Below are 27,170 nucleotides of genomic sequence, written 5' to 3'. Positions count from 1 at the left end.
ATAAGCCAGGCCTGTATAAACCATTCTGCAGGTTCATGTTTGGGGGGGGCTGACCTACTTGAACATCAAACTTCTTGAAGATCCAATATCACCACGTCCTATCAGTCCAGTTTATGTTGTTGCGTCAGTTTTTTGTAGATAGCATAAAAGCATGACTTCAGAGCACACGCTGTATCCTACGTTCTAGGTAACTCAACAGAAACGCAGTAGGGGCTGGCCTGTGCCCTCCCTCAGACTGAATCAGCCAGCAACACCACGAGCCGTGCAGATCGGCCGGTCGCGGTAGCAGCATCCTGAGCGTATTTGCTGCCCTCGTCAAAACAGCGCTGACCAAACCGCCTGCAGCTTACCCCCAGCAAAAGGGAGGACGCGCACCCGTCTGCTTGCTGGCGCCGGGCACAGTGTGACGGTGGCAGTCCGGTTCAAGAGACAAGTGTGCTGGCGTATGTGTTTGGTAGAGAGAGGCTATGGCAAAACTGGGTTTAAATCACATCAGTGATTTTAAACTATGTTCATGTAGAGATGGATGCATGATTTTTGTTCATTTTCCAAAGCTTTGTGTTCTCATGCTCAGCACTGAGATGTCGCTCCATGTAGGATATGCGTGGATATTTAGATTTTAAAATGTGTCTAAATCAATGGAAAAAATCACGACAGACAATGTTTACCTTGTGAAGATAAGCATCTGCTGGAGAGCTGAGCATGCTTCAGTTCAGTAGTCCAATATCACATTTCAAGTTTATAAAATCAGGGTGTTTTGTCATCCCCCTGCGAACAATTCCCGAGTCTCTGCAAAGCAGATTCTGGGCCTCCGCTTCCCTCACGCGGCGGCCTGAGTTCGCGGTCACAACTCCGACGGGATTGTCTTTACCGGCAGCTATTGCTCGGCCAAAAAACGAGCAGGGTAGCAGGGCTTTGAGGACAGATTACGCCAGAGAGATCTTTTTCACGTACGCTTCGGGGGAAGCCGCTCTCCTCTCACAAGCTGCTTGAGCTCCTGCAGTGCCGCGCCCCGCTCCGAGGGCGAGGATGTCAAACAGGTCGGCGTTCCCTCCGGGAAGGAGGTGGATTTGGAGCGCGCTGCTCCCTCCTCATTGGGTGCTGCCGACGGTTCCCCAGTGCTCGCGCTCCCTGCCTGCTCCATAAATAGATTTCTTGGCGGGCGGGTGGCACCTACGGTGCTGCTCACGGCTTGGCCGCGGCGGGGTGGTTTGCTTTTGTTAGTTGTCTTGTACCAGGAGAGGTTTTGAGGGACTTTTCTCTCTTCCGTGGCGCTTGAGTGTGAGAGAACTCTTTGGACGCAGCTGCTGATTCCAAGCGAGCGTCTCCCTCAAAGCCCGGCACTGCGGTTGCAACATCTACCATCATCGCTGGAAAAAAAACAACCAGTGCAATCAAGGCACTGCACAGAAGACCATGGGGAGTTTCAGAAGCGTCCTTCTTTTGTGCCTTGGCTTTCTTCTAGTCCATGTAAGAGGTAAGTGACCGTTGCCTTGGCTTATTTCTAGAGCATGGTTATTAAAAATGAAAAAAAAACAACTAAAACCCTAAACCCCAAGCCCTGAAAAAATGTGCTTGTTTATTTAGGAATGCTTGCTGGCGTTATTTTTGTTGCTACTGTTTCATGAGAAGCATTCAAGCGTGTTTAGATAAGTACTTTGCAGTTTCTGAAGAGATACATATCTTTTGGATGATTGCTCGTAACAGCCATGCTAGCTGGAGTTTGTTTACTATAATTTATTTCTCTTTAGTGTTGCTCACGTAAAATTATTCACAAGCTTGGACTCGAGTATAAACTTTTTAAATGGAAGCTGTAAAATGAGACCTTCCAGGGGAACTTAAAGTTTCCAAAGAGATCCTTAGTCAAATACTAACTTCATGTTTTTAGAGCTTTTCTTGGTTATTGATATTTTGAAACATATTAGTTATATTGTAAAAACAAATTCTGATTCAGTTTAAAGATGCTTATGCTTTCATATTGGTGCTCATGCTTTAATAATTATTAATTTATTAACCTTAGCCAATGTTTTCCTGAATATATAAAATCCACACACAAGCATACATTCTTTTTTTTTTCATGCAGGATTAATGAAGAATTGAATACAATTTGTAAACATTTTTTGACGAACAAATAGCAGTTGGGAAAATGTAGTCCTTTTACATTGAGTCGGTTTTCTATATTCAAAAGTAACTTTCTTTTAGCAGAACATTCTGTAAAACTTTTTTTGATATCAAACCAAATAGGATCATCCTCGTGTGCATCTGCCATGTAATGTACTTTTAAAATATATTTTTTAATGTTTTATAAATATGTTCTTTTTTATATATTAGCATTACTTCAAAAACTTGTAGCACAGCATTCGACTGCAGGAAGAAATCAATCATTAACCACTAGTTCCAAAATAGCTGCTGCTGCTCATCCTTCCACCACCCCCGATTTAAATGGAGTCCCTAGAAGATCTTGCAGTGATGGGCAGTGAAAAAAACTTTACTTAAATTAGTGCCATAGTTCCATTTTTAACGAACGAGGAATTATTTAGAGGTTCTCAGCAAGTAATGTGGCATAGAAACAGCAGAGCAGTAGGACTGTGCTGGCCTGCCCCGTAGCATGTTGTGAACAGGGATGATTCACACGGTCTCTCATCACTGGCATGTGGACTTTCTTGTTCTGGAGGACTCTCTTATGTTGAATATTTCTGTTCAAGCAATCTGAGCATAGGCAAGCCAATCTCCATATACTCTGACACTTTAATTACGAGGATAGTCAGCCTAACCGTTCCTGCTTTATGCATGTGCTAATTTAGAGCCAGTTCAGGCCCTGCTTTGGGGAAGAAGTCATTGCTGAAAGCTGCTGCGGGCTTTAGGCACAGTCTTATGACTGTGGAAACTGTTTAATCCACTTTGGAAAGCAAAATGAATTATTTCGTCTATGGCAACAGCCACTGAATTTTATCATAAAAGTATTTGCCATGTTTCAGGGGATGTTTACAGGAACCACTACTCAGTCTTAATCAAGACATGATATGAGAACAGCTTGGCCATGCTGGTGAAAAGATGGTGTAAGTCCTTATGATAGGAATGTCTATAGCATGATTCACCTTTTTATATGCAGCCTTAATTCTTACCTAAGCTGTAACCATCTGTGATATCTTCTAGAAACTACTGTGCCACCATGGCCAGACCAGATCACATCACTGCTGTTACCATCTAGCGTTTCCTTTATGTCTGGCTATCTTCAGTGAGTTGGCTGGACTAGTTTCATGGACGCATCTCAACAGAGGCATGGCATAACCAAGGACTACACCGCACAAGGAAAGTGAGACCTGATATAGTTCAGAAACTTACACGCTCACTGCAGTCTTCCATACTTTTATCTACGCTCTTTGGCTTTTGTTATTTCCAAGCTTAGGCGGGTTACCCGAGGTCTCCCATAAGTTGAGCTGCAACAACTAATTGTCTGAGTGGCTTTTAGCCCAGCCCAAATGAAAGAAACTTCGTAGAAACTTTTTCCACTGAAGTTCATGCTAGCGTCCCACGTTGGTTACTGCAGCTTGTCAGACCTGTGGTAATTCAGCTTCGGTTGTGTCTACACTGCCCAGTTAGGGTCTGGAAAGACACAGCTTAGGTCCTAGTCCCCCAGTAACTGAGATCATGCACCTGTTTGAAATATACTGTAGGTCCCATTCAGGCCATACACCTCAGTTTTGGAACATCCCTCAGGTCCCATTTGGGCTGTATGCCTGTTAGCGTACCTGCAGTGGGGAAGCAGGACAACCCGAGGGCTGTCTCCTGTATGGAGCTGGAAAGCAGCTGAGACTCTCGCTCAGACCTGACTGCTCAGAAATGCTCCTCAGGTTCCCAATATAGATATAATATAGAGATATCCATGGTCTTTAAGACCCACTGATAGATCACGTGTTTAGTCAGTAACAAAGACAGCCCAAAGGTTGATGATGTTTTAGACACATTAACTTTACTGCATCAGGTATTGCATGCTATGCAGGTAAAAGGAACAGCATTTATTGCAAGCCAGTAAACCACGTACCTGTGTCCAGCTAAGGCTTACAAAGAAGTTGACTCAAAACTAATTGTATTCTCGGTTAATTAGCTAGGCACTTTACGGGGAGAAAATTACAGACCTGTTTGGATTTGAGACACTATGTGACTTATTTTTATGAATAATGTAGTTTTCACTGGAGTTAAAGGACAGAATGGGAGAGATGAAAAACACAGTTCTGTTTTTCTTATACTGCTCCATCAAGCTCCATCCTTGCCGTCACTCTGCGTGAGGTCCCTGTGTACATGCCAAAGCACTCATGGTATCAGCAGGGATGTACCAGACAACGAATTCTCTTGTTGCTGGGCGCCAAAACTATTTCACTCCCAATACCAGAGCTGCTATCATCTGTAGGCATGTCAGCGCTATCATCCAAAGTTGCGATTGCAGTTTGATAGGCATACCTGAACTAGTTGAAACGGTAACAACAGCAGAGCTGTTGCAACATCAGAGCTCGGGAAGAGCTAACCACCAGCGTGGTTACTCAGCTTCTTGGGTTCATTTCTCAAATGTTGCTGCCACATCCCAAGCCTGGTAGCAGTGCCCAAACGACCTGTTTTCACTATGTATTTGTCCCTCATTTGCATCAGCAATTGTCAATCCCTTTCCATCCCACCGAGGGTAATAAATAAAGAAATAAATGTCATCATTCTTTCAAGATTAAAAAATCAATAAAAATATGCCTTTCTGTGGCATTTTGCCTCATGGCTATAAGAAGGGAGATTCAGACTGTTTTGATCTTCTTTAACATCAGAGTCTTCCTTCTTTTCCCCAGGGGGGCTGACATCTACGAATGTTATGGGAAAATACTATCTAAAATTCTGATCTGTAGACAATATGTCATGAAGGCAACTAGGCCATCCCAATTGAAAGAAAGGGCTTGAATGAATTACGAAAATACAACAGTTCCACTTCCACTGTATAAGCATTTTTTAATTCCTGAGGAATTTATTTAAAAAGCTAAATCACAGCACTATGTTTTCAAAGGGCAACAATGCTCCAGATTAAATGAAAACAAAGGCCAGAGTAGGCACTTAGCTTAGCAGAGAAATTAAAGCAAAGTCCTTCCTTACGTCCCAAGTCTTACAACATTAGCGGTGGAAGAACCAGGGGCATACATTCCACACTGTGAGGAGTCCTGAGTTAACAGCAACAAAGCCTCCTGGATCACAATCTATATCTCATCAAAACTGCAACTCTACCTTGCAGGTTACCATCTGCAAGGAGCAGAAATTGAGATATGAGCCAGATATTTCTATTCACAAAGATCATACAGACCATTTTGTTTCCTGAGCGTAATGGTAGCAAAAAGAAGGCTGGCTTTTTGTTCAGAAATCCAACTCAGATTTGCAGAGCATTCTGCATGCCAAGACTCTTGACTGCTGTTCCCTCCGAAGGCTAAGCCATCAGATCCTCTTCCGAGTCTCCTGCTTTTGAAGTTCAGACACCAACTGATGCTCCATCACCCTTTGCACAGGGTCATTCAGAGAGGCTTCTCTGTGCACTCCGGCACCATGAGCAAAGGCTTCTTCACCTCTGTGAAGGCAGCCTGATGGCTTTTCTCCTTTAGTCCAAATGAGATGAGAGGTGGCTCCTGACACTCTGCAGAGACTTTGTTGCTGAATGGACGTGCTGGGTGATGTCCAGCAACTCTTTCCAGCGTTATTCTTTTCTAGAAAACACGTTCTTAATGGCATGAAAGAGAGAAGATGCAGGTCTTGCTTCTTTGCTGTCTTGCATCTTAAACACATAAGCAAAGAATGTGTATGAAATGTCCTGATCATCCACTTTGACTTGGCAGTATTACTAACCCCCTTGGAAGCAATATAAATAATTATGCTGATGAGCTACTGTGACTTCAGGGGGCACAGGATTAGTTATACAACAGAATTTCTGAAATAAATTCAACTCGATGTTAAGTTACAGAATAGCATTACTGAGATCTTGCGACCCATATTGAAGAGTGAAGGTATTTTGCATGTATTTTACCAGTGTACTTGGGATGAAGGTGGGAGGAGGAACATTAAAAGACACTCTGTGAGCAACAGAAATAGCAAAGCCTGGCATCTCCCTGACCTCCTGCATTATCTCCAGCTCCCTCTGTTGTCTCTAATCTATCTGCTGGGGAAAGTGTGGGTTCGCCAGCCCGTACTTCGGCAGCGAGCGGTCACTCAGAGAGCCCAGCACAGCTGTTGCCTGTGCCACACTACAGAGGTTCAGTAGGAACACTCGTAGAGGTCTCTCGTTTGAGCCTCTCTACTTGTACAGTTCTCATGTGACGTGTCACTCTCAGACCAAATGGCTGAAGAGGGCTGACAGCTTCACGAACCACACAGGGACAGAGAGCAGCTTTGGCCGAACAGCCCACGCCGTGGCCTAAGCTCCGCTTCCTCGCGACGCACAGCTGAAAATCGGTAAGATGAGCAAACATACGGTGCTGCTTCATCAGAGCACCCGACTCTTTTGCTCTGCCTGTAATTTTGCAGCACACACCAGCATCTTCTGCACTCACTCTGAAGCAAAATATAGAAAATTATATCTGTTTTTTTTATGTATGCAGGACATATCACATCATAAAGAATGGCAGCTACCTTTGAACAGCTGTTGTTAGTCCACAGCAAAACAAACACTGTAGAACTGGAAGATTTTCTTTCATGTTTGATGAGACCATGCTGCAGAAACCTAAAGCAGTACTGCCACTCTTGCTTTATTAGTGCATCTTATTTGCTGGTAATTATTTAAATGTGTTCCTGTATGAATAAGTGAGAGAGACCTTTTCATTTCCCTTGAATGCAAACTGTAAACAGAAGTGGCCTAGGAAAAAACACGAAGCCAATAATCAGGTCCATATGCTGTGGTCTATAGACTGGAACTTAGATCTTAATTACAGATTTTAAAGCTTACTCATTTTCCACCCCAACATTAAGGGGCTGTAGTGGCAATCATTGCTTATGGAACGAAAGGGCCGTGATGGAAAAAAAAGCTACAGTATCCTCATCAGGAAATATGGATCATGAGGGTATTACATCAAAGAAATAGTACCTGCTCATTGAGATTTTGTCCGAAGTGTCCACTCTGGGGTGTAAACCTTTAAGTTCTCCCACAACTTTTCTTACATGAGTAATTTCCTTTAAACAAACATAATTGCTTCCTGAATAAAGTTGGACCAATAAATGGGTATGTTCTGAATCACATACCCAGGAGAATACATCCATTTTTCCCATTAGAGGGGAAATATGTCTCATGATTGTGTAATGATCAGAAATTATCTGCGCAGAGAATAACTTATCATTTCAGCTAAAAAGAACATAAAATGGGTCTCATGAGCGGTTTTGGAAACATATTGTTCCTTTTTAGAAAATTTTTGTTCTCATTTGTGAGTCACCCACTTCTTCCTCAGTCTCTGCCAGCTTCATAACATTTTAAGTTCATTGTATTCACAAAACAATTCTTAATTACACTGAAGAAATCATTTTTGTTCTTGTTTTTAAATAATGTAAAATCAACTTATTTTCCCTTTCTATCTAGCTCACATTTCTAACCTAGTTGCTTCTAATTTATTTGTAACACAGGTAATCTCATCCCAATCATATGACTGCTAGCAATGTACTCAAAGCCCATTAATTTAATCACATTAATGACAAATGGATTTATCTAACACACATGTGCCTGTATGCATTTAAGATGTATGTCCACACACATGTATACACACATATAAACACATTTTCTTATGGATCTTAGCTTCATTTTTAATACTAGACTATGCATATTAAATGCCTGAGAAGTTAATTTCATTCGTCACATAACCTGACTCTCATTCAGCAATATTCATCCTGTCTTATTTAAATGTGCGTCACTTTAATGGCCACAAGCTATGCTCATATGGATCCAGTGCAGGACTGAGCCTACTTATGGAGATTAAAAATTGCAGAGTGATGCCATGGTAGCCTTTTGTCAGAAAACGTAACGATGAACCCGTAACATCTGCCTGCAGTATCCAGCCTTGTTCCTCATCAATCCTCCTCAAAAACTGTGGGACCTCAGACCCTTGTGATCAATCAACTACACAGTTAATGGATCCATTTAACATTTAGGACACAAACCATAGGCAAAAGATGCTACTGTCTGCATTTTAGTGACCAGATATTTGGGTCACATTTTCAGAAAACTAATACGGGCAAATGTTTGTGAACATTAAATGCACATATGCCTGAGGACACAACTTTGCAAGGGAGTGCCTTGGTGGGGTAAGATGACCTCAGCTCTGTGATGCTTCAGCAGGGTTTTTCTTATATGCAAGAGAACTTACTAAAAGCTGGCTCAGTATCTCTGTGGCAAACAGCAACCGTAACAGTTTCCATAGTAGAGCAAGTGGACTAACGGGGATTCTATATCACCAGCCTTCCACACATGATATTAAAAAGGCTCATAGAAAGTATGGGCATTAGTGAAAGCAAATGTCCTACCCGGAGGAATCATGCCTTTAAAAATAAATCTACTAACTTTGAAATTTAATCTACTATGTTTTGATGCTTGGTTTTATGGAGTCTATTCTCCCCTGTCTGGCTGCTACAGAGAAGTCTACTGTTAGCTATGTAGGCCAGGTCTACACTTCAGATTTTTACTGGCACAGCTGCATGTTTTGGGTGGGAATGAGGGAATTACATCCCAAATAAGGCTGGCAGTGCCAGCAAAAGTCCTGCTGTTAGTATAGTTCATTGTGTTTGAGCAGCTAGTATAAACAGGTTCTTTTGCAATACAAACTGTATATCCATCTGGAAGGCTTGCTTTCTTAGCTTAGCATTTTCTCATTTGCAGATAAGGACTGTTCTGTGGTGTCAGGCAGGAGCTTACAAGCATTTTTCTCAAATTCTCTGTTATGAATCATTATAGACCACCCAACAAAACCCACTATTACAACAATTTTACTTCTATGTAAAAACAGGGGTACTCCCAGAAGAAAGGCTAGAAGTGATGCCAAGAAATAGCATACTAGCCCAAAGCAGCAATAACAGAGATAACTCTGAGATAATACCTCCTGCATAGCTAAATCTCTTCATAACTTTATCCAGGCTAAAAAAACCCCAAACAAACAACAAGCACAAAAAATCCCAACCAAATAAAAAAATCCAAAGGAACAAAGCTGTTTTCTCCCCACTAAAATTTCTCTCATTCTCATTTTCGTCATTACATTTCCAGCTGTTTCTATTATGGAAGCTGGTCCAAAAAAAGGGCCCATTTTTATATGTGGAATTTCTTTCAGTCTGTTTGTTCTGTGAAGAAGTTTGACTAATTTATTTCCTTTGTCATTTATCTTCAAGAGTTCCCTGAAGTGTTTGCAGTTCCTGTTGAGCTAAATATTCTCTGAGTCTCTAATGTGTTTTTGTTTCTAGACCCACCATTTTGCAGATGAAATCTGGGCTGTTCAGCTATTTAACCATCTGTTATCCTCCCAGATTAGATTCTCAAAATGTCTAGGTGCAGTCTCAGAAATGGTAATGAGCATTTAAAATTCCGTTCCACAAAAATGTTACTCCTTGCGGTCATTTGATGTTATTATCGGAGGAAGTCAAGATGGAAGTCCAAGCAATCTTTTGGTTTATTGGAATACCATTTACCGTGCTGCGCAGATGTCCACATACAATCTGCCCATCTGTCAAGCTTTATATTTACACAGCCAAAAAGAATTCAGTGTAGATTCCTATCTTACTCCCAATCAGCCATTCTGTGTTGGTGTCTGTTTATTTTAATACTTGGTTTATCATGAGAAATAATTAAAAAAAAATTAATCTGAATAATTTCTGCAGGGGATTTTCAGGCTTCTTTTTTCTCTTCTTAAAATTTCTGTAGTTGCCTTCTGTTTCTCCCTTGCTGTCTCAAAAGAACACCTCTTGTCTTTTCCCACTTTTTTGACAACAGAGCAGACATACAACAGGAGAGGGCAACGTCGGTATTGTCCAGAAGGGCAGATGTTAGTAACTGTTTCAGTCTGCTGTTTTGCTTTAGTGCTCAGGCAATTGGAAGCATCTGCATCATCTTGCTTGAATCCTAGAACCTGTTTTGATTAGATTCCTCCTTCTATTTTTTTTTTTCTCTAACTTCAAAGAAATATTTTACTTGGAAGTTTTCCAGAGTCTTCCTTCACAAGACAATTTTGTCACGTTCTCTTTAGAGCATTAGGACCTCAGTACCTGCTTTCCGTATCAACAGTTCCTGCGTGTCAGGACCTGTAACAGAGGAGGTGGTTTAGCCAACAGCTCTTTGCTGTTACAAAATTATTTCTGATGACTCACTCTGATGAGAAATGGTTTGAGCCCTGCCGGTGGTATCCTGCAGCAGCAGGGCTCAGGTCAGACAGACTCAGGACGCCAATATAAGAATGAAGATTTATCCAGAGGACAAAATCAAAAGACAGTCAAACTTAAGTTGCTCGTATTGCTGGCACTGAAGAAATGCTTCAGAAAAATAGAATTTTTCATATAAGTCAAGGCAATGTCAGGATGTCAGCCTGCGGGTAGGGGTCTGCATCGGGATCAAATGGTCCCACGGGCGGGCAGCAGCACGGCTGTGACAGCCCACGGGCTGGGGCTCAGGGCCAGGGCGGGCTAGTGGTGCCCTCAGGGCTCCGGAAAAGAGTATCTTCTGAGGAAGCCACTTCTCAATTTTATGTGTTTTAAGGGATTCATATAGAAAAAACAACCTGTCAGCATCTTGGAATATTACCCATCTAGGGACCCAGCCCAAAGGTTACTGGAGTTAGCTAGGTTGGCTGAGCGGCCAGGGCAGGGAAAGGAGAGGTGGTCGGATGAGGTGACACTCCAAGATCAGTTCAAATGATAAGAGATAAAATGCTACTCTAATAACAGTACTGGGAAAGCCTTATGCTGCTTTCTGCTTTTCCTTTCCAAACACGGGTTTGTCATAATATTTTATAGGGACAGTTTTCTTTAGAAGCCATTCGCTATTTTGCATTCCAGCCTCGTTTTATCTTTTCCGTCAGGCACCAGATGATAATTAAGTTCACAGACTTACGTGAAAATCCTCATGGGAGTCAAAACATTTCTACTTTATGCTCCTGCTCTGATTTTTATCTGGGGATCACACAGTGTTTTACCACTGATAATTAATCTTTCCAGCAGCTCTTTGACACAGGCGAGAGCTATTATTGAGGAACAGTGATTAATGTGAAGAATGCTATGAAGACGGACAGCCCCTGTCAAGAAGAGAGGGCTGAGCTGAACCCAGAGTGCTGTCGCGCTGGAGAACCTCTGACAGCCTCTCTCTGTTCCTCAGTTTCCCCACCTGAACAATGATGCCTTTTGTGCTGTGAACTGTTCAGGACTTACCAAGAAAAACACTTCATCGAAGAGTTGGGTATTAAACCTTTTAGACAGGATAATAAACAGATGCGAATCAAGAGGCTTACTCGATAGAGCACAGCAAAACATTTCTGCTTAGGGAAGTCATGGCATGTACTGACTTTTTGTGGGTTTGTGCAGGCTGTTCTTGTATTTGGTGTGCAAACACAAGGACGGTGAAGTTTCAGTCTGGATGAAAACTAATGGATACATACTCTGCAAAGAGGTGTTTCATGAAGGCTGTGTGTTAAAAGGAAAGTGGCAGATTGTAGAGAGTGGAAGGTAAAACTCGTATGAATAACTGTGTGTGTTCAGTTCAAAGCTGTATGCTTCAGTTTATACATTTTAAACATTTTCCAGTTTTATTTACCTGCCAGCTTCAAAGGTCAGGACGCTAATTGCCCTGCTGTGACATTTAGTGACATCATTGTCACCTAATGCAGAACAGGAAGGTTATTTTCTCCTCTTTCAGATTTTTTAAGTTATAGCGGAAACTAAATTAGGTAAACACGTTTTTATATCTTTTACTGCTGGCACATGTTACTGGAAGAACTAAAAAAAAAAGTTGATTCACATTACAAGTAATCACAAGACAGGCTTGCCAGTAAAGCTGCTCTCTGAAGGTGAGCTAGTAAAACAATAATGAAGATATTAAAAGTTCTCACCTAATGATTCTGGTTTGCAAGTACTGTGCTGAATGCTACTTTCAGCTGTCTCCTGGCAATAGCCCTTGTGCCCTGTAACAGGCAACCTGTGTTCTTCAAAGGCATGTTTGCACAGCGGCTGGCTATGGATAACAGGAGAAAGCAGCTTCTCTTTGCGCTACCTGAACGAATAGCTTTTTTGATTTAAACGAGCCCATCTCGCACCATCATTCAGGACTGCACGGTACAGGGACAACAGCCGACAGCTTGCTCTGCGCCTGCTCCTGTTTGGATGGATTTTTCTTTTGCCTCTTACTGATGTTCTGGCTTTGTCCAGAGCCCTCGGACCTGGCGGTCATGGAAACCTGCCCACTGACTTAGTCTCTTTCCTTCTGTCACCTTCCTTCTAGGTCAACGTGATTTTGATTTAGCTGATGCTCTTGATCACCCAGGTAGGTAAATCTCCTCTCCTCATTTTACTATGGCATTTAGACCCAATAATAAATCTTAAGTCCTTTTCCTTGAGAACTGGAATATGAAGTGGCTGCTACATAAGTTAAAGAAATACAGAACTGGGAAATGCTAGATTTCAATGTTTCTGTCATAAAATTAAAATTTTCTTTAAAACAACAAAAAAATAATGGCTTTGAAAACATATCCCTTCATTTTTAGCTTCTGCCATGATACATAAAGATTTACTGAATGCAGCTCGCTAGATTTGCAGATACCTTATTTTATTAAGTTGAAAAAGTTTAAGCTGTAATTGTTTATTGGTCTGTCATTGTGTCCCACAGAGGACATAATTACCAGGAAGCCTACAGTGATCAGAAGACCAACAAGGCCTGTGCTGAGTGAGTAATGGAGATAACGCGTCATAACTGATTTTAGATATGTGGAAACAGTCTCACATAAGATTCTTGATCGTATTTGCTAATGAACCGTAGCTGAGATCATTTGTGTGAATACTAGCTGTCTTCTGTATGTAAAGTCAGTGGGTTTTTGACAATTACCAATTACATGTCTTTACTGCTTCCAGTAAGTCTTTAGAGCATGACTGGCCAGTGATGGCATTTTATTTCCTGAAGATCTTCTTCACGCTTTTCCAGCCTGTACTGAACTCCCTGGGGAGTATAACAATGGGTAACTGTTGCTAAAAATGGGTAACTGTTCTACTTTTTTTTTCCATTATCTTTTCTTTTAGCATAAATATTCATGATACTTCATAACGGTCTTGGAAAAGAATCAGAAGGAATTTGGGTATTCTTTCTTCTCCCCATGTATTTACTTAATATCTAGTATTGAAAGGTATAAAGATCTGTGTCAGAAAGGAAAAAAGGCTCTGAACAGTGGAGAGAACCAAAACATTTTAGCTGTAGTCCTGAGGATGACAAATGACAATTGCCGATGAACACTCGTTATCACTGAAAAAACCCAAACTCCAAACAACAACAAAACCACACATGCATTTATGATGGAACTTTTTATGATAACATAGAGATTTTTCAACTAAACTACACTGAAGGAAATTTCTGGCTATCGAACAAAATGCTTGAATCAGGAAATGCTGGGTAACATTAGCCCACACAACTTTCAGTCTTTTTCTGGATAAACATTGCAATAAGTCTTTAGGTACATGAAAGCAGTTACATTTTCCACACAATTCTCTGGCTCACTCTGAACAAACAGGGGGAGCATTTTGCGAATGTGGTAGCTACTAAATCCTGTAATGGTTGCATTCTTCCCGCTTCTTTTTGCAAAGAAAATCTGTGTTTGGCCTAGATTAGAAGTGTCTCTTGTAAAGTACTGCTATGCCACTGCCCTCTGCTTAGCTAACTGTCCTGATTTCCTTTAAAGTCAGTGGAGAGAAATCAGCATGTCTAGGGACAGTTCATATCACTCTAAATGTGGATTTGTTCTTATCCTAATATAGACATTTCAAGCAGGTTACTTGAATTGTGCCTTAAAAGACTGTCCTTAGACATGTTTAAAGGTAACCTAGGGATGCCAGTATCTACAGTGAAGATGCCTCACTCAGGTGAAAGGGATTTGATTTTTAGGGACTCCTAAATCTGTTAGAGATATGACTGTCAGATGATTAGCAGCCCTACCTGAATCAACTTCATTAATTCTTGGGAATGAAGAACCCCATGTTTTACAGAAGATTTTGGAATCTTCTTCAGCACTGAAGAGGACTGCAGGGAGTTTAAAAGAAATTCAAACTAATTAAAAAAAAACAGTGTTAAAAATCAATTACTGGATTTAGGAAGTGCAGAAAGATGATGCGAAAGTATGTCCTAGCATCTGCCTGATGCTTCATGTTAATCTCAGGGTTTCCTCTATGTCTCATTCAGCCAGTATCACTGAGAAATGAGGCTGGCTGAGATGATGATTTTGGTCCAGCTGAGGCCAATTACTGTACAGGCGATGTCCTCTGGGCATCACTTCCCACGCACATCTGCCGGAGTTGAAGCTCTCCTGTAGGCACCTCCCATCTAGTGTAACAAAATTCAACACAAAATTTCGTGGAAGGTGATGTTTATTTACAAAATCGCTAAATAGGTTGATTTTACCCACTTACATTCATCCTCCTATTGATTTAATTCAGTCATATGCTCAAACCCACATATCCGTGAGCACCAAGATGTGTGCGCTCAGGAGGTCTGGTGAGCATCATGTGCAACACGGGACAAGGCACGCCAGCTACTGAGTCCTTATTCTGTCTCTGTGGTTCTTCTTGATCAGAAATGACAAGCCAGTTTATGTACAGATCTTTTATACCCTATTGGAGTCATCAGCTATTATGGAAAGGTCCTTTGCCTCATAATCTTGCTTACTTCAGCATCTCTGAACCCTAGGCCAGGTTGCTGCCCACTGTCTGGTTTTGCTTGTTTGGGGTACACAGACTAGGTCCAAAGACTATTTTCTGGGTGGGCGAACAGGAAAAGTAGTGGAATAGGTGGTATGCTGCAACCTTTGGCTTTAGAGTGCCCTTCTGCTTTTCCTCTGCTGACAAGTCATCTGTGCTGTCGTCTTATCGGAGTGCAGGCCTGCTGATTTTGACAGAAACAACACATTCCTCAATTTTACTGCTGGGAACAGTGACTTTTATTGTCTGTTCTTTTAACCCTTTGCTCTGCTGTTTCTTACGGTCCGTAGAGACACACACATTTCCATTTGTATTACATTCATATCAACCTTAGCATTTTTGCAACAAATCTCTGCATGAACCCTCCAGAGTGGAGCCCTACATTTTACTTGAATTCTTCATCTTGATAGTAAATTGAATCCAGTTTGCAATTTATTGCTTCTTACAGTGTTAGCATTTTGACACGTAAAGGTATTTTTGAAATGCAACTCTCTGCTGACCAGACACAGACAGGATCAACATCCGACTTGACAAGAACGAACCGAGTCATGTAGTATGAATTTGATTATTTTCCTGCCAGATTTCCTGGTGACATCAGAGCATTTCTGAGCTGTTACACAAATGAGACTTGATACTGTGCAAAAGCAGCTTCCCACCCCCTTTGGAGATAAAGAACACAAGAAGGCAGAATTCTGCATGATGATGCATTTGGATGGATTTTCCTGGGGTTTGGGAATTCTGACACAATTATAATGAAAAAACCTATATAGTTAATTGAGCGTCTGTCTAATTTCTGTGGCAAGAAGCATTGGTATCAAAATTTAGGTATATTTTGCTGTCCCTTTTCTTCTGATTCATTCTAGCACTTCACATTTATAAGGAGCAAGAAATGCTTTTTTTGGAGTTATGACATCCATCTAATGTATTTCTGCCTATTACTCAGTGACCTTTCAGAGCTCACCATCATTCCATACATACCCTAAAATATCACCCACATACTCATATCCACACTGCATGTTGGAAACGGAGTTCCTCTTGTTTATGCTTCTGCAGCTCATGGACAAATTGTTTATTGGATGGAAAATTCCATCCCAGGTACAGTGAGACAGTGCTGGGGAAATGGCAATAGCCTGTTGTTCACTGTGTAACATGCACATGCAGACATTTAAGTATATTTTAAAACCTTTATAGCTCAGCCAAAGAAAAACAGACTGTCACCCAACTTCAGACAGGCACATATGATTGCTTGAAGCAAAAATTTTTGTCACCATGATCCTTACGTAAATTAGTTGATTCAATTCTCTCTCCCTAAGTAGGTTTATTAGTTCCCAGTATTTGTTCTTGAAATGGGTATTCAGTTTTTGCAGTTCAACAAATTACACTTAAGCCAAACATGCATATACCGGTTTTAACCACATTGTATTGGGTCAAGCTGAGATGGAGTTACTTTTCCCCATAGCAGCCCTCGTAGTGCTGCGCTCTGTACTGGTAGCTGGAAAGGTGTCGATAACACACCAGTGTTTTGGTCCCTGCTGAGCAGTGCTGGCACAGCATCAAGGCTGTCTCTCCAATGTTCCCCCCTCACTGGCAGGCTGGGGGTGGGCAAGATCTTGGGAGGGGACACAGCCAGGACAGCTGATCCAAACTGGCCAAAGGGATGTTCCACACCATAGGACATCATCCTCGGCAGTAAAAGCTAAGAGAAAGGGGGGGGGGATTCATTATTACGACATTTGTCTTCTGGAGCAACCGCTACGCGTACTGAACCCTGCTTCCTGGGAAGTGGCTGGAGATCGCCTGCTGATGGGAAGTAGAAAATAAATCTTTTGTTTTCCTTCACTTCCACACGTTGCCTTTGCTTTCACTTTATCAAACTGCCTTTATCTTGACCCATGAGTTTTCTTCCATCTTATTTTCTACCCGCCCATTCTGTTGAGGAGGGGATTGATAGAGCAGCTTGAGTGGGCACTTGGTGTCCAGCCAAGGTCAACCCACCACAGACATAAATGTTGATAAATATATTTAAAAAATAGATACATTTTAATATTTTAACATATCTAGTTTTATTTATGTACTTGCAGATATATTAAAGAGGTATTAATCTTGATTCCACTGTGAGATTTATTTTGAGCTTATTTAAAGCAGGAATAAATCTTTCGTATTTTGAGTAGAAAATGTTGTATGATTTGTCAATTAGTGTGTGGGCAAATACTAAATTCTGTAAGAGTTTTCAAGAAAAGTGTAATATCTCATTTGAATTTATGGGACTGACCTGAAAAAGTTGCTTGTCAAACATTCAGTTGTATATTTTCTATTAAAAGCAACATTTCAATTCCCTCAAGAATTGTGTGTAACTCACTTCTCTACACCTTCCTCTTTTTCATTTTTAGACAATGATCTGCATTTAGGAGATGCTCTTGGTGGGGGTGAGTACTCTTTTCTTTTCTCAAATATAATGGTTGGATTTTTTTTGTAGTCTTTTTCTGAAGTCTGCCTAATTTGTGAAAAGAGATTTCAAGACCGTAGGAGGAACTGTAGTAATGGGAGTCATTACAGCTCATGTACAGGCAGCCCCTTTGCCAGAGTCCATCATGCAGAGCGGGGACAGCAGGATGGGCTGTGTCTGGTTGCCAGCTATGGGAGCTTGCAGGCTGGCCTGCCTGCCTGAACTGAAGTCAGCTATGGTTCACGTTGCCATGCCAGGGTACCGCGGTCATGGCTGGGGAGAGGACGTACTGCCCATTCAGCTGTGATGGTTCAGGGTGGTGGCTTCTGGCAGAAGGTTGAAGACAAGAGGTGACAGCAGTAGTTTCTTCAACTACCACAAATGAGTCCGCCTAAGATTAGGAATCAGAGGTAACAGTGGATAGAGAGAGGTGTGAGCTTTTTGTAACTCTGCTGATCCCAGATCAGAAATGCAGGAAGGAATGTTTCAGAGATGAGCACTGATGGACAAGACATAGCTTAAGCTTGAAGCAGTCAAGCTGTTGTAACGTGCTATAACTTCCAGGTATTTCTATAACATCCAGAACTGACCCAGGAAGTATTCACTGTACTGTGCTGTGGTGTGTAGACATATGAAAACCTTGACTTTGGGAATTTTGGCACCCGATTTTGTTTAGTATGCTTAGAGGTATACCAAGGATGTGAAGTACTCTAGAAAGGTTCTTGTACACTGAAATTATCTAAAAGGCAAGTACTATTGAATCCAGGCCTAAAATTCTATTTGGATCAAGGCTACACAAAAGAAAAATTACTTTTCAGCTCATTGCACAGAACCTCTGAATTATTACTCCAGTCGCAGTGATCTGGTTTACTCATGTTTCAGTCTTAGAGAATCATAACTTTTATATTATTCTTTCCCATTTCCCAGGCTTTCTGCATTTCCAGGTTCCCCCATGGCATTTCATGCCTGTGTTTGAATGACATGTTAGCCCACGCTTTATAAAGCTGAATCTAATTTTGTTTATAATTCCCATGTTTATGCTGTCACTTCTTCCTGCCCATACTAATTGTTCCATTCCTGCAAGTTTTTAATGGGTACTTTTATGAGAGGATGGATTTAGTACTTTGGTTAAATTATTAATGAATAGCTTAAGTATCTTCACTAAGACCCACCTTTTCATTCAGAGGATGGCAAATGATGTTTGCCTCAGTTTTTATTTCTTTGCTCCATCTTCAGTTCAGGTTCTTAATTGACATTCATACATGGTGTAATGGGATTAATGATACATACCTCATTTCAATAGTTCCAAAGACATTATTTTTTCACTAGCTATGCCATAGAATATATCTTCTTATGCTTAGAGAATACCGAATAAGTGCAACACCATAATAAAAATGAATAATGGGATCAGTAGTTTTCTGCTTTTGTGCCATGGTGAGTCTTCATTTGTTACACAGTTCTGAATGAAACAAGTCTCTTCTATTGAATGGGGCACAGTCTGATTCAGCAAAGCTTTAAGACTCTACCTAAAATTCATTGACTGCAGTAGGCTAAACTCGCTTGAAATTAAGCATATATCTAAATAATTCGCTGAATCAGAACCTAAATGTTACTCACAAACAGAATAATTATATTTAGCAGCTAGGCAAGAAGAAAACATGATAAAAGGGCATCTGGCATGTATTGAAGGTGAAAGAAAGATTTAAGGAGAGAGAGGGAAGTTGGTATTTATTTCTGTGACCTAAGTTTCATTTATTCAGAGCTAAATTCACTGTCTGCCTAGAAGAACAGTTAAATATGGGACTGAACTGGTTGGAGAAAGGACAGCAAGAGGTGACCTACTCTACATACACAGAGAAACAGCCCTGGATGTTAACTTTGGCAGGTTTTGACCCAAGTCAGCTCTTGCTACTCCAGCACTGTATGTGCAGTTTGGAAATTACTAACACTCATCATATCTCCAGCTCTATCCAATGCATCTCTTTCTAATACGTTGGCAAAAATTAAGGCCAAATACCAGCAAAAAGTCCTAAACAACAAAGCTGAAGTCTGAGTTCATTTTGCACTGTTCAAGAGTAGAAAATTCATCATGCGTTAGGTGAATTCAGCATCTGTTAGATGAAACTAATCTGCAGATCTTATTAATACCTGCTGATGGCACAGAGATAACCTGTTGCCTCCTGCCCAGCCCAGAACACCAACTGCTCTGTTGGTTCTGCATAACTGCACCACTAAAACCTACAGTAACACACTGTGCTTCCCAGCTGTCAGCATTAAACAATGTTAGCACTTGCCAGAAATACTTTAAATACTTTCCTTCAACATTTTTCTGAATTCCTCTTTCATTTTAATTTTGAAAATATTCCCTTTTCACTTTCTAATTAGTTTTAGTAGCTAGTTATTTGTTGATATAGTGCTTGAGACTTTTTAACTAGTGACAAGGTCCTTTTCTTAATTCATTGGAGGACAAATTAGAAATAGGTAAAAAATCCAGGTCATCGTGCTCTTTATTTACAGCTCTCAGTGTTGTCTGTCCAATCATCTAACAATAGTAATTATCAATAGGTGACATCCCAAGAAAACCTTTATATCCACCTCTTCCACCACGACCGGGAAGCCATAGTAATTCCGGTAAGAATACTTTCTCCTAAGAAAATCTAGCACTATGAGCTGTTCAGAGGAGATATTTTGAATAGTTTACTCTCTTATTTCTTTATTGATAGTTTTTATCATCCCTCCACTCCATCTCCCTTTTGTAATCACTGTTCTTGACCCAGTGTTTGGGATTTTCTGAGTTTTAATGTCCTTACCATAAAGCTTTTCTGTCTGCCCAAAATGTGGGATGTTGACTCCTACGTGGCATGAGACTAACACTCAGCTTGTTTGCCTTTTCATTTTGGGTATGTGTACACTGAATCATGCTAAGGTTCAAATCTGACTGCTAGCCACAGGGCGTGGATAAGCCTATGTTCAAATCCATACTGAAAAGTGCATCTGAGATGGCCCTGGGGCATACAACAGGTGGGACTGGGGAGATGGATGTAGGACTGTATTGCTTCTGAGTGTGGTCCCAGACACCCACTTAAATAAAATGGAAGTGGCACATCTATCCCAGCTACCACCATGTATCCCATATTTACTTCTGGTATGATTGTAGTAATGAGCCGTGGACAGGTCCTCCTGGAGTCTTTCCTGGAAAAGACCCACTGACTTCCTGCTCCAGGAACCACTGGGATTTGAGATGTCCAAATTATATAAGGATTTGTGCTACTGAGAGCCCAAGCCCACACATCCTACAGGTGCCAATACAGATGCAGAATGGGTAGACCCCAACAATTTCAGTACTCCATCTTCCAGGTGAATTTGAATAGCTAACCATTCAGTGTAGGACACCTGACCCATCCACCATGTCAAAGCTGGGATTTCAAAGGGCCCTCACCCCTCCTAGAACACTACAAAAAGACTGGACAAGGGAGCTGAAGAGGTTACCATTGTTCAGATAATTTTGCAACAGAAATCCTAATCTTTGTCTTGCAGGAGGTTTTGATGACTCAGATCTCTTTGATGGGAAGATTTTGCCACCACACATACCAGGTATTTGCCAATTCTCCTTGCAGCTTGTAACTTGTAACTCGGAGCTGGCTGGTTTTGCTTTAGCGGTAATCTGTTTGTCACTGAAGGTATTGGACAAGACTGCTATTTTTACTTAGATTAGTTATCCTTCTCCACAAACCATGGCTTTGAGCCTGAAGCTCAAACTTGAAACATATTCCTAAACATTTTGTAGTGTTCTGGCATATGTCAGAACCCTGTGGGATTTATCCCTTTGTATTCAGCCAGGACAGTCCCAAAGCAAGGGCCTTCTGCCGAGAACTGAAAGTAGATGCATTGGGCCTATGATCTTGACTTAAATTACTGATAAATCATCTGATTGTCCGGCAGTAGAGAATAGCCAGAGTATACTGGCCTCCTACTCCCTGTGAAGTCAGCTTGATGTACACTTCTAAGTATTATCCTTTTTTTTGAAGATAATATTCTTTTCCAAAACCAAAGTGTCAGGAGGATGGATGGGTTACTTCTCCAGCCAGCACAGCTGTTGGTCAGGACTGGAAGGGGAGCTCCTCTCTCACAGTTCCGCTGAGCAGCCCCCTTTCACCTTCTGTACAAAATCACACTTTGTTGAGTAAAGACTTTGTTCTCAAAACAAGATGAAAAACATTTCTTGATGAAACTTCACCCTCTATTCCAGGAGAAGATGAGCATCATTTCAATCAAGGAGCAAACACGGGTATAGTAAATAATTTACTCTATAATTTGTTTCTTATCATCATAAAATAGTAAGAAAATATTAGCCTTATAAAAGTAGTACATATATGAAATTAGGCTTTAAGACATCATTTTCACACCAGCTGTAATGTAATATAATTTCTAGTCTTCTGCTTAATTCTATTTAATGAATTTCCAATGTTTCACCAAACAATTCTCATAGTTTGGCAAAAGCACGCCTTAGTAGATAAAATGCTTAAGTCAAACCATTTCAGTGCCTCTGAAAAAAACCTTTCTCTTTTTCCACAGATTCAGGATTAATAGCTGGAGTTACATCTCCTATAATTTCTGCTTTTGTAATATTAGTTGTTGGATCCATAGCAGCCTACTCGGCTTACAAGAACAAGAAACTTTGTTTCAAACCACATGGTAAGACCAAACTGGTTTCCCACTTTCGGAGCTGATTTAGTGCTGAAGTAGATGGGAATTTTATGAACAATTTCAGTGGGGGCAGAAATAGGTCAGGGATGAGGGCGTTTGAAAATCTCATCCTGAACAACCTCACTGGTCTGTGAGAGATGCTGGTAGTTAATGTTCTTCATCAAGGACAAGTATAGGAAGCCAAAACGTGCCCAGAAGATGGACGTATGTCACTCTATGAAGGAAATTACCTGACGTGAGGTGTCTGCCACCACAGAGGTGACTGACTGCCGTGGCTCTGTGTGTGGAAACCAGCCTGCATGGCCCAGATCAGGCTCACCTGTGGCACCCATGTACCCTCTGGCCAGGGCCTCCATTTCAGCTCCGGCCTGGGTGGGCCTCTGGCCCCAGCCTGCACCGTATCCCCACACACCGGCCCTGGCTGTGAGCCCGGCTGGCCGGCTGGGTTTCCTGGCTTGGCCTTGGGCTGCTTGCCTTGTCCTCTGATGAAGATGGCTGGCCTGTCTGCGGGGCTCGTTTGCCATCACCGCACCTCTGCGCACCCGCCACCGGGGAGGCGAAGGCTCGGGCTCCCCTGCGGCTGCCCTCGGCTCCCAGCTCTTTGGGAACAGCCCGGCCCTGGCCCTTAGCTGCCATAGAAGTCAACTTAAACCTCTAATTCATGTTATTTGTTCCATAACGGGACTAACGACTACAACATGAGCGAAACGCAGGCAGTGTGTGGAGAAGCTCCACAGATATTTCTGAGAGAGCTGGGATCCCCCGGCGCTCCAGAAGCCTCAGCCTGGGGGTGCCATGGCAGGCTCCGGGGCCGGCGCTGCTCTCCAGGCGCCGGGGGGAAGGCTTGGGCAGGGTCACACAGGGGAGATCCAGCCGGAGCACGGCCCGGGATGCCCCAGGGGAGGGTGGTCAGGGCCAGGAATGCTGTTTGTGCCCTCAGGGTCCCGACAGTCACTTGTTTTCCTCTGTTTCTATGGCCACTGTGTAACTAAAGCATCAGGTCAGTGATCCCGTGGCCTTCTGGAAATGGGGAGTGAGACAAACGGGGAAGGCTGTCTGCATGTCTCTGGGGATACGAGGTTCCCACCCGCTGCCTCAAAAGGACTGGAGCGAAAAAAGCCCAGAAAAGCTGGCAAAGGGCATCCTTGGTGGAAATACTGACTGTTCAATCTTCATTTTTCAGCTGGGGATACAGTGTAAACCGCTGAAAGAAGAGTTGCCCTCTGATCACAGGCCTCTCTGGTTGGTGACATTCAGCCCACAGGTCCGACAAATTCTTTCTACTTTACCATTCTGACAAAAGAAGATCTTCCTCTAATGAATGTTCTGTTGAGACGCTGCAATCCTGCTCTCTTTTACCTGATGCCACTCTTGCATCTTGAGCTTTACGTCATCAAAGACATGCTTAAAATGTCCGGGGATTGTATTGAACTATCCGACCTGCATTCATAAAGATTGGATACGCATTTTGATTCACAATTTATTTTAAACAACGAAAAAATCAAGTTTAATGTAAGTTAAAAATGGAAAGATTTTGGTTTGTGAGCATTTGAGTCACTGAACAGTTCTTTTTTTTTCCTGTTTTCAAAATTAGCCAAAATACTTAATCCTTCTGATAGAATAGGAATAAGGAAATTGATGTTTCCATTCATACATGTTAGGTTTCTTTAGTATATTTCTGTATCGTCCATAAAGTTTAAGGAAAACATGAAGTTGTATAAAGAATTAAAAATTTTAATGCCTTTACTTTGTATTTATGTCTGAATTCTAGCAAAGAGAAAGGAGGTATAGATGGAAAATTCATTCTTAATTTTAAAATACAGCATGAAAAGAATATGTAGATTGACAAACCACTGTTTTAAAAACATAAAAATGAGAGGAACATGTGCTGATTTTATTTATTTATTTATTTATTACTGAAATGGTGTTTGGCTCTTCTCAGGAACTGGAATTTGATGTAAATTTTGTTTCTCTTCTTGAAAACTTAGGTCCTGTTCTAGGACCCTTTAAAGGCATTAATCTGGCAGGCTGTTTTTTTTTAAGAACCATATTATTCATAATTTCTGTAAAGGAAAAATAGGTACAAAGTTTTCAGAATAATTTAGAATGAGTCTGTGACACTTGGTTGTATAAAATCTATGCCACACCAACTTTTAAGCTTCATACATATGCAGAGGTGTGGTTGATACTGTTTTGCTAGCAAGGCTGTTTTACCTTCTTCCCTTGTTCCTGTCCAACCTTGCTGTGCTACTAAATGTCTTTATGTAGACAAATCTATCAACAAAACCTAACACTTTTCCAGTCTCTCTGCCTTCATTTAGCTAACTGAATCAAAATACTAGCAAATGAATGAAATGCAGATGAAAGCTGGCAAAACTAGTAGTTTACTGACATAATTCTGCAATACAGCCATTTTAGCTAACTCTTTGAAGCATAGAGGAAATCTGTGTTTTTGTCTTCATCTTGTATGTGAAGCATGCTTTTTCTTACTGAAATTCCATGTAGATGGAGGTAAACATGATTTTGTATTCATTAAATTGTTGAAAGACATAATTTGAAAAGGTATTCTTTTAGCTAACTCTTTAAAGCATAGAGGAGATCTGTGGTTTTATCTTCTTGTATGTGAAGCATGCTTTTTCTTACTGAAATTCCACGTAGATGGAGGTAAACATGATTTTGTATTTATTAAATTGTTGAAAGACGTAATTTGAAAAAGTATTCTTTTCATAAAATAAATCTGTTCTATCTAAACTATGTTTGAAATGGATATGTATCAATTGCTGAGGAGATTACCATAATCTTTATTTTGATCCTGAAAGTGAGAAACGATAATGTACATCAGTTAAAATACAGAAACATCTTGACAACACACAAACAAACGAGCACCTTTGTGGTTATCACTTTCAACTTATGAATTATAACATATTTTTAATATGGTTTCCAAGGACACTTGATATTTCTCTAAAAATACTAATTTCCCATGTTAATAGTTAAAACAGATTGATACATATTTTGCCAGGTAGACATAAAGTTTTGACTAATGAAATGTTAAAATGTTTTGTGGTTACCACTTCAGTTGTTTGTTTAACAATGAAAATATATATTTTGCTTCTTTCTCTTGAAAATTTTCAATAAACACATACTGTGTTTTATCTAAGATGTCTATGTTTTATTTGTTTTGTTACTTTCTGGCACACGTGCTGGCTGAAACCTTTTATATACAAATCCATCTATGTCCTGCTAGGGAAGAGAAAGAAATGCTTCAAATTAAAGACATTAAGGAAAAAAAAAGAAAACAGCTTAAGAATCAATTTTTTTCAGAAGCAGTGTCCAGAGAAGGATCTATGTGCATTATGAAGATTTTTCATTTTGAAATATTATTACCATTTATTTAAATTTGTTCATAGTATTTTCAAAAGAATTTCTGACTCAGCTGAAAGTGCTTGTGTTAATATTATTAGCCAAAAAGCAGATTTTATTATGGAGAATTTGAGGAAAAACCATGAACTTGAATTGGTAAACCCTGCCCTCCCCCAATGTTTAAACTTGTGAAGCTCCTTGGTCTAATGACACCAACATATGACCAATATACCAGTGTGCAGGCACACTTTTCAGTGTTAATTTCCCTTTTAACTAGTATGATGATGATAGTGATAATGATAATTATGATGACAATAATAATTTCATTATTTTAATACTAATTTGTATTGTTATTTCACATAATTGGGGGTTTATGTAGGTAAGCTCTCATGTATTTAAATCTGGAGGGGAAGAAAGGAATATAAACTGGCTGTTAGACCATCAGAACTCTAGCTTGTATTACTGGCTCTGACATTTTAAGTCTATTCTATGCTGTAAAAAAGTTGCTGGTACACAAGTAAAACAGAAAATCATCTAAATGTAGACATCTCTTTTATTACCAAGAAAATGCTTTTGTTGATTATGAAGTGCCCCAATTGAAAGAGCTCTGCCAGCAGAAATATCTACAATAGTGATCTTGCTACTCATAAGCATATTGTTTAGTTGATCTCCCTATGTAAGCAGATGATGAACACATTTCCTGAGAATTTTGTTTCTGCAGGATAAATAAAGCTTGATTTCCTATGCATTTACGTCCTTCCTTCTTAAACACCTCTGCCACTACTGGAGCAATCACATCATGTTCTCCGGTGGTCCTTTAGGATACTACCAGCGTGTGAGAGAAGAAATGCTGCAGCCTGGAGTGGCAACACTGATCACTCGCAAATCGTTGCAAAGAAAGGTTTAATTTTTAAAGGTATGTGCATTTTCTTCAGTGGCACACTGTCTTAAACCGCTGTCCTCTGCTAAGCAGTTACTGGTGTTCACAGACCAGTTTGATGCAAAGATGCCTCTACTAACCCAGGTCAGCCTAAACTACCTTGCCTATACTCTGTGTGAATACATGTCCTTATATATACATATGTGAAGATATATACAGCACTCCGAATAGCACAAGCTCTCTGAAAACAATTATTTATTTATCTGGGTAGCAAGTTATCAGACTGCGTCCACCTGTGGGGGTTATGGTGGCTACAGACACGTCACGGGGCAGACTCCCTTAACCGGCCGTGAATCCCACCTATCTGGGTCACTGTAAGCCATGCTGGAGTCCCTGCACTCCTGCTCGACGATCTTTTTTCCGCAGTCTGCCATCTCCACCATCAAAGGCGTCGATGCTTTCTTCAAAGGGCTACGTGGCAGAGTCTCCCCTACCTTATCTTTCTTCCTCTCTGGTTCCACACAGGAGCGTGCGTGGTGGGGAGGCTGTGTTGCAGTCGAAGTCCGTGGGGTGCGGGAGAAGCACGGGTGGCGGGACGCGGCCCACACGCCCCCCGTTTTGTCAGCCTGCCGCCGTGACCCTCCGGCCCACGCAGGCCGCAGCTCCCCGCACGGCCGCCGCGGCCGGGCGCTCCTCCGTCCCTCCCACAGGGATCGCTCTTCTCCTCAACGCCGGCCCGAGCCACCGCGCAGCCCCGCAGGGCCCGGCCCGGGAGCCTGGAAACGACGGCGGGAGCGGGGGCCAGGGGGTCCCTCTCCTTCCCTCAGCGCCCCCGGGCAGGGCGCAGGGGAC

At 41.3% G+C, this 27,170-nt stretch overlaps 1 protein-coding gene across 1 annotated transcript; it reads left to right on the top strand.

The window, feature by feature from the left end:
* Positions 1–1,416: 1,416 nt before the first annotated feature.
* On the top strand, positions 1,417–22,101 carry XG (Xg blood group). Its single transcript, XM_010580479.1, has 8 exons — positions 1,417–1,477; positions 12,470–12,511; positions 12,854–12,910; positions 17,316–17,351; positions 19,937–20,002; positions 20,909–20,965; positions 21,621–21,659; positions 21,947–22,101. Exons 1-8 carry the CDS (start codon positions 1,417–1,419, stop codon positions 22,099–22,101), a joined length of 513 nt encoding a protein of 170 aa, XP_010578781.1.
* Positions 22,102–27,170: the final 5,069 nt, after the last annotated feature.

The sequence above is a fragment of the Haliaeetus leucocephalus genome, unplaced genomic scaffold (genome assembly GCF_000737465.1).
Source record: "Haliaeetus leucocephalus isolate CR32 unplaced genomic scaffold, Haliaeetus_leucocephalus-4.0 Scaffold712, whole genome shotgun sequence".
Classification (NCBI taxonomy): domain Eukaryota; kingdom Metazoa; phylum Chordata; class Aves; order Accipitriformes; family Accipitridae; genus Haliaeetus; species Haliaeetus leucocephalus.
The sequence above is the reverse complement of the archived record's forward strand: the minus strand, read 5'-3'. Positions and strand labels throughout refer to the sequence as shown.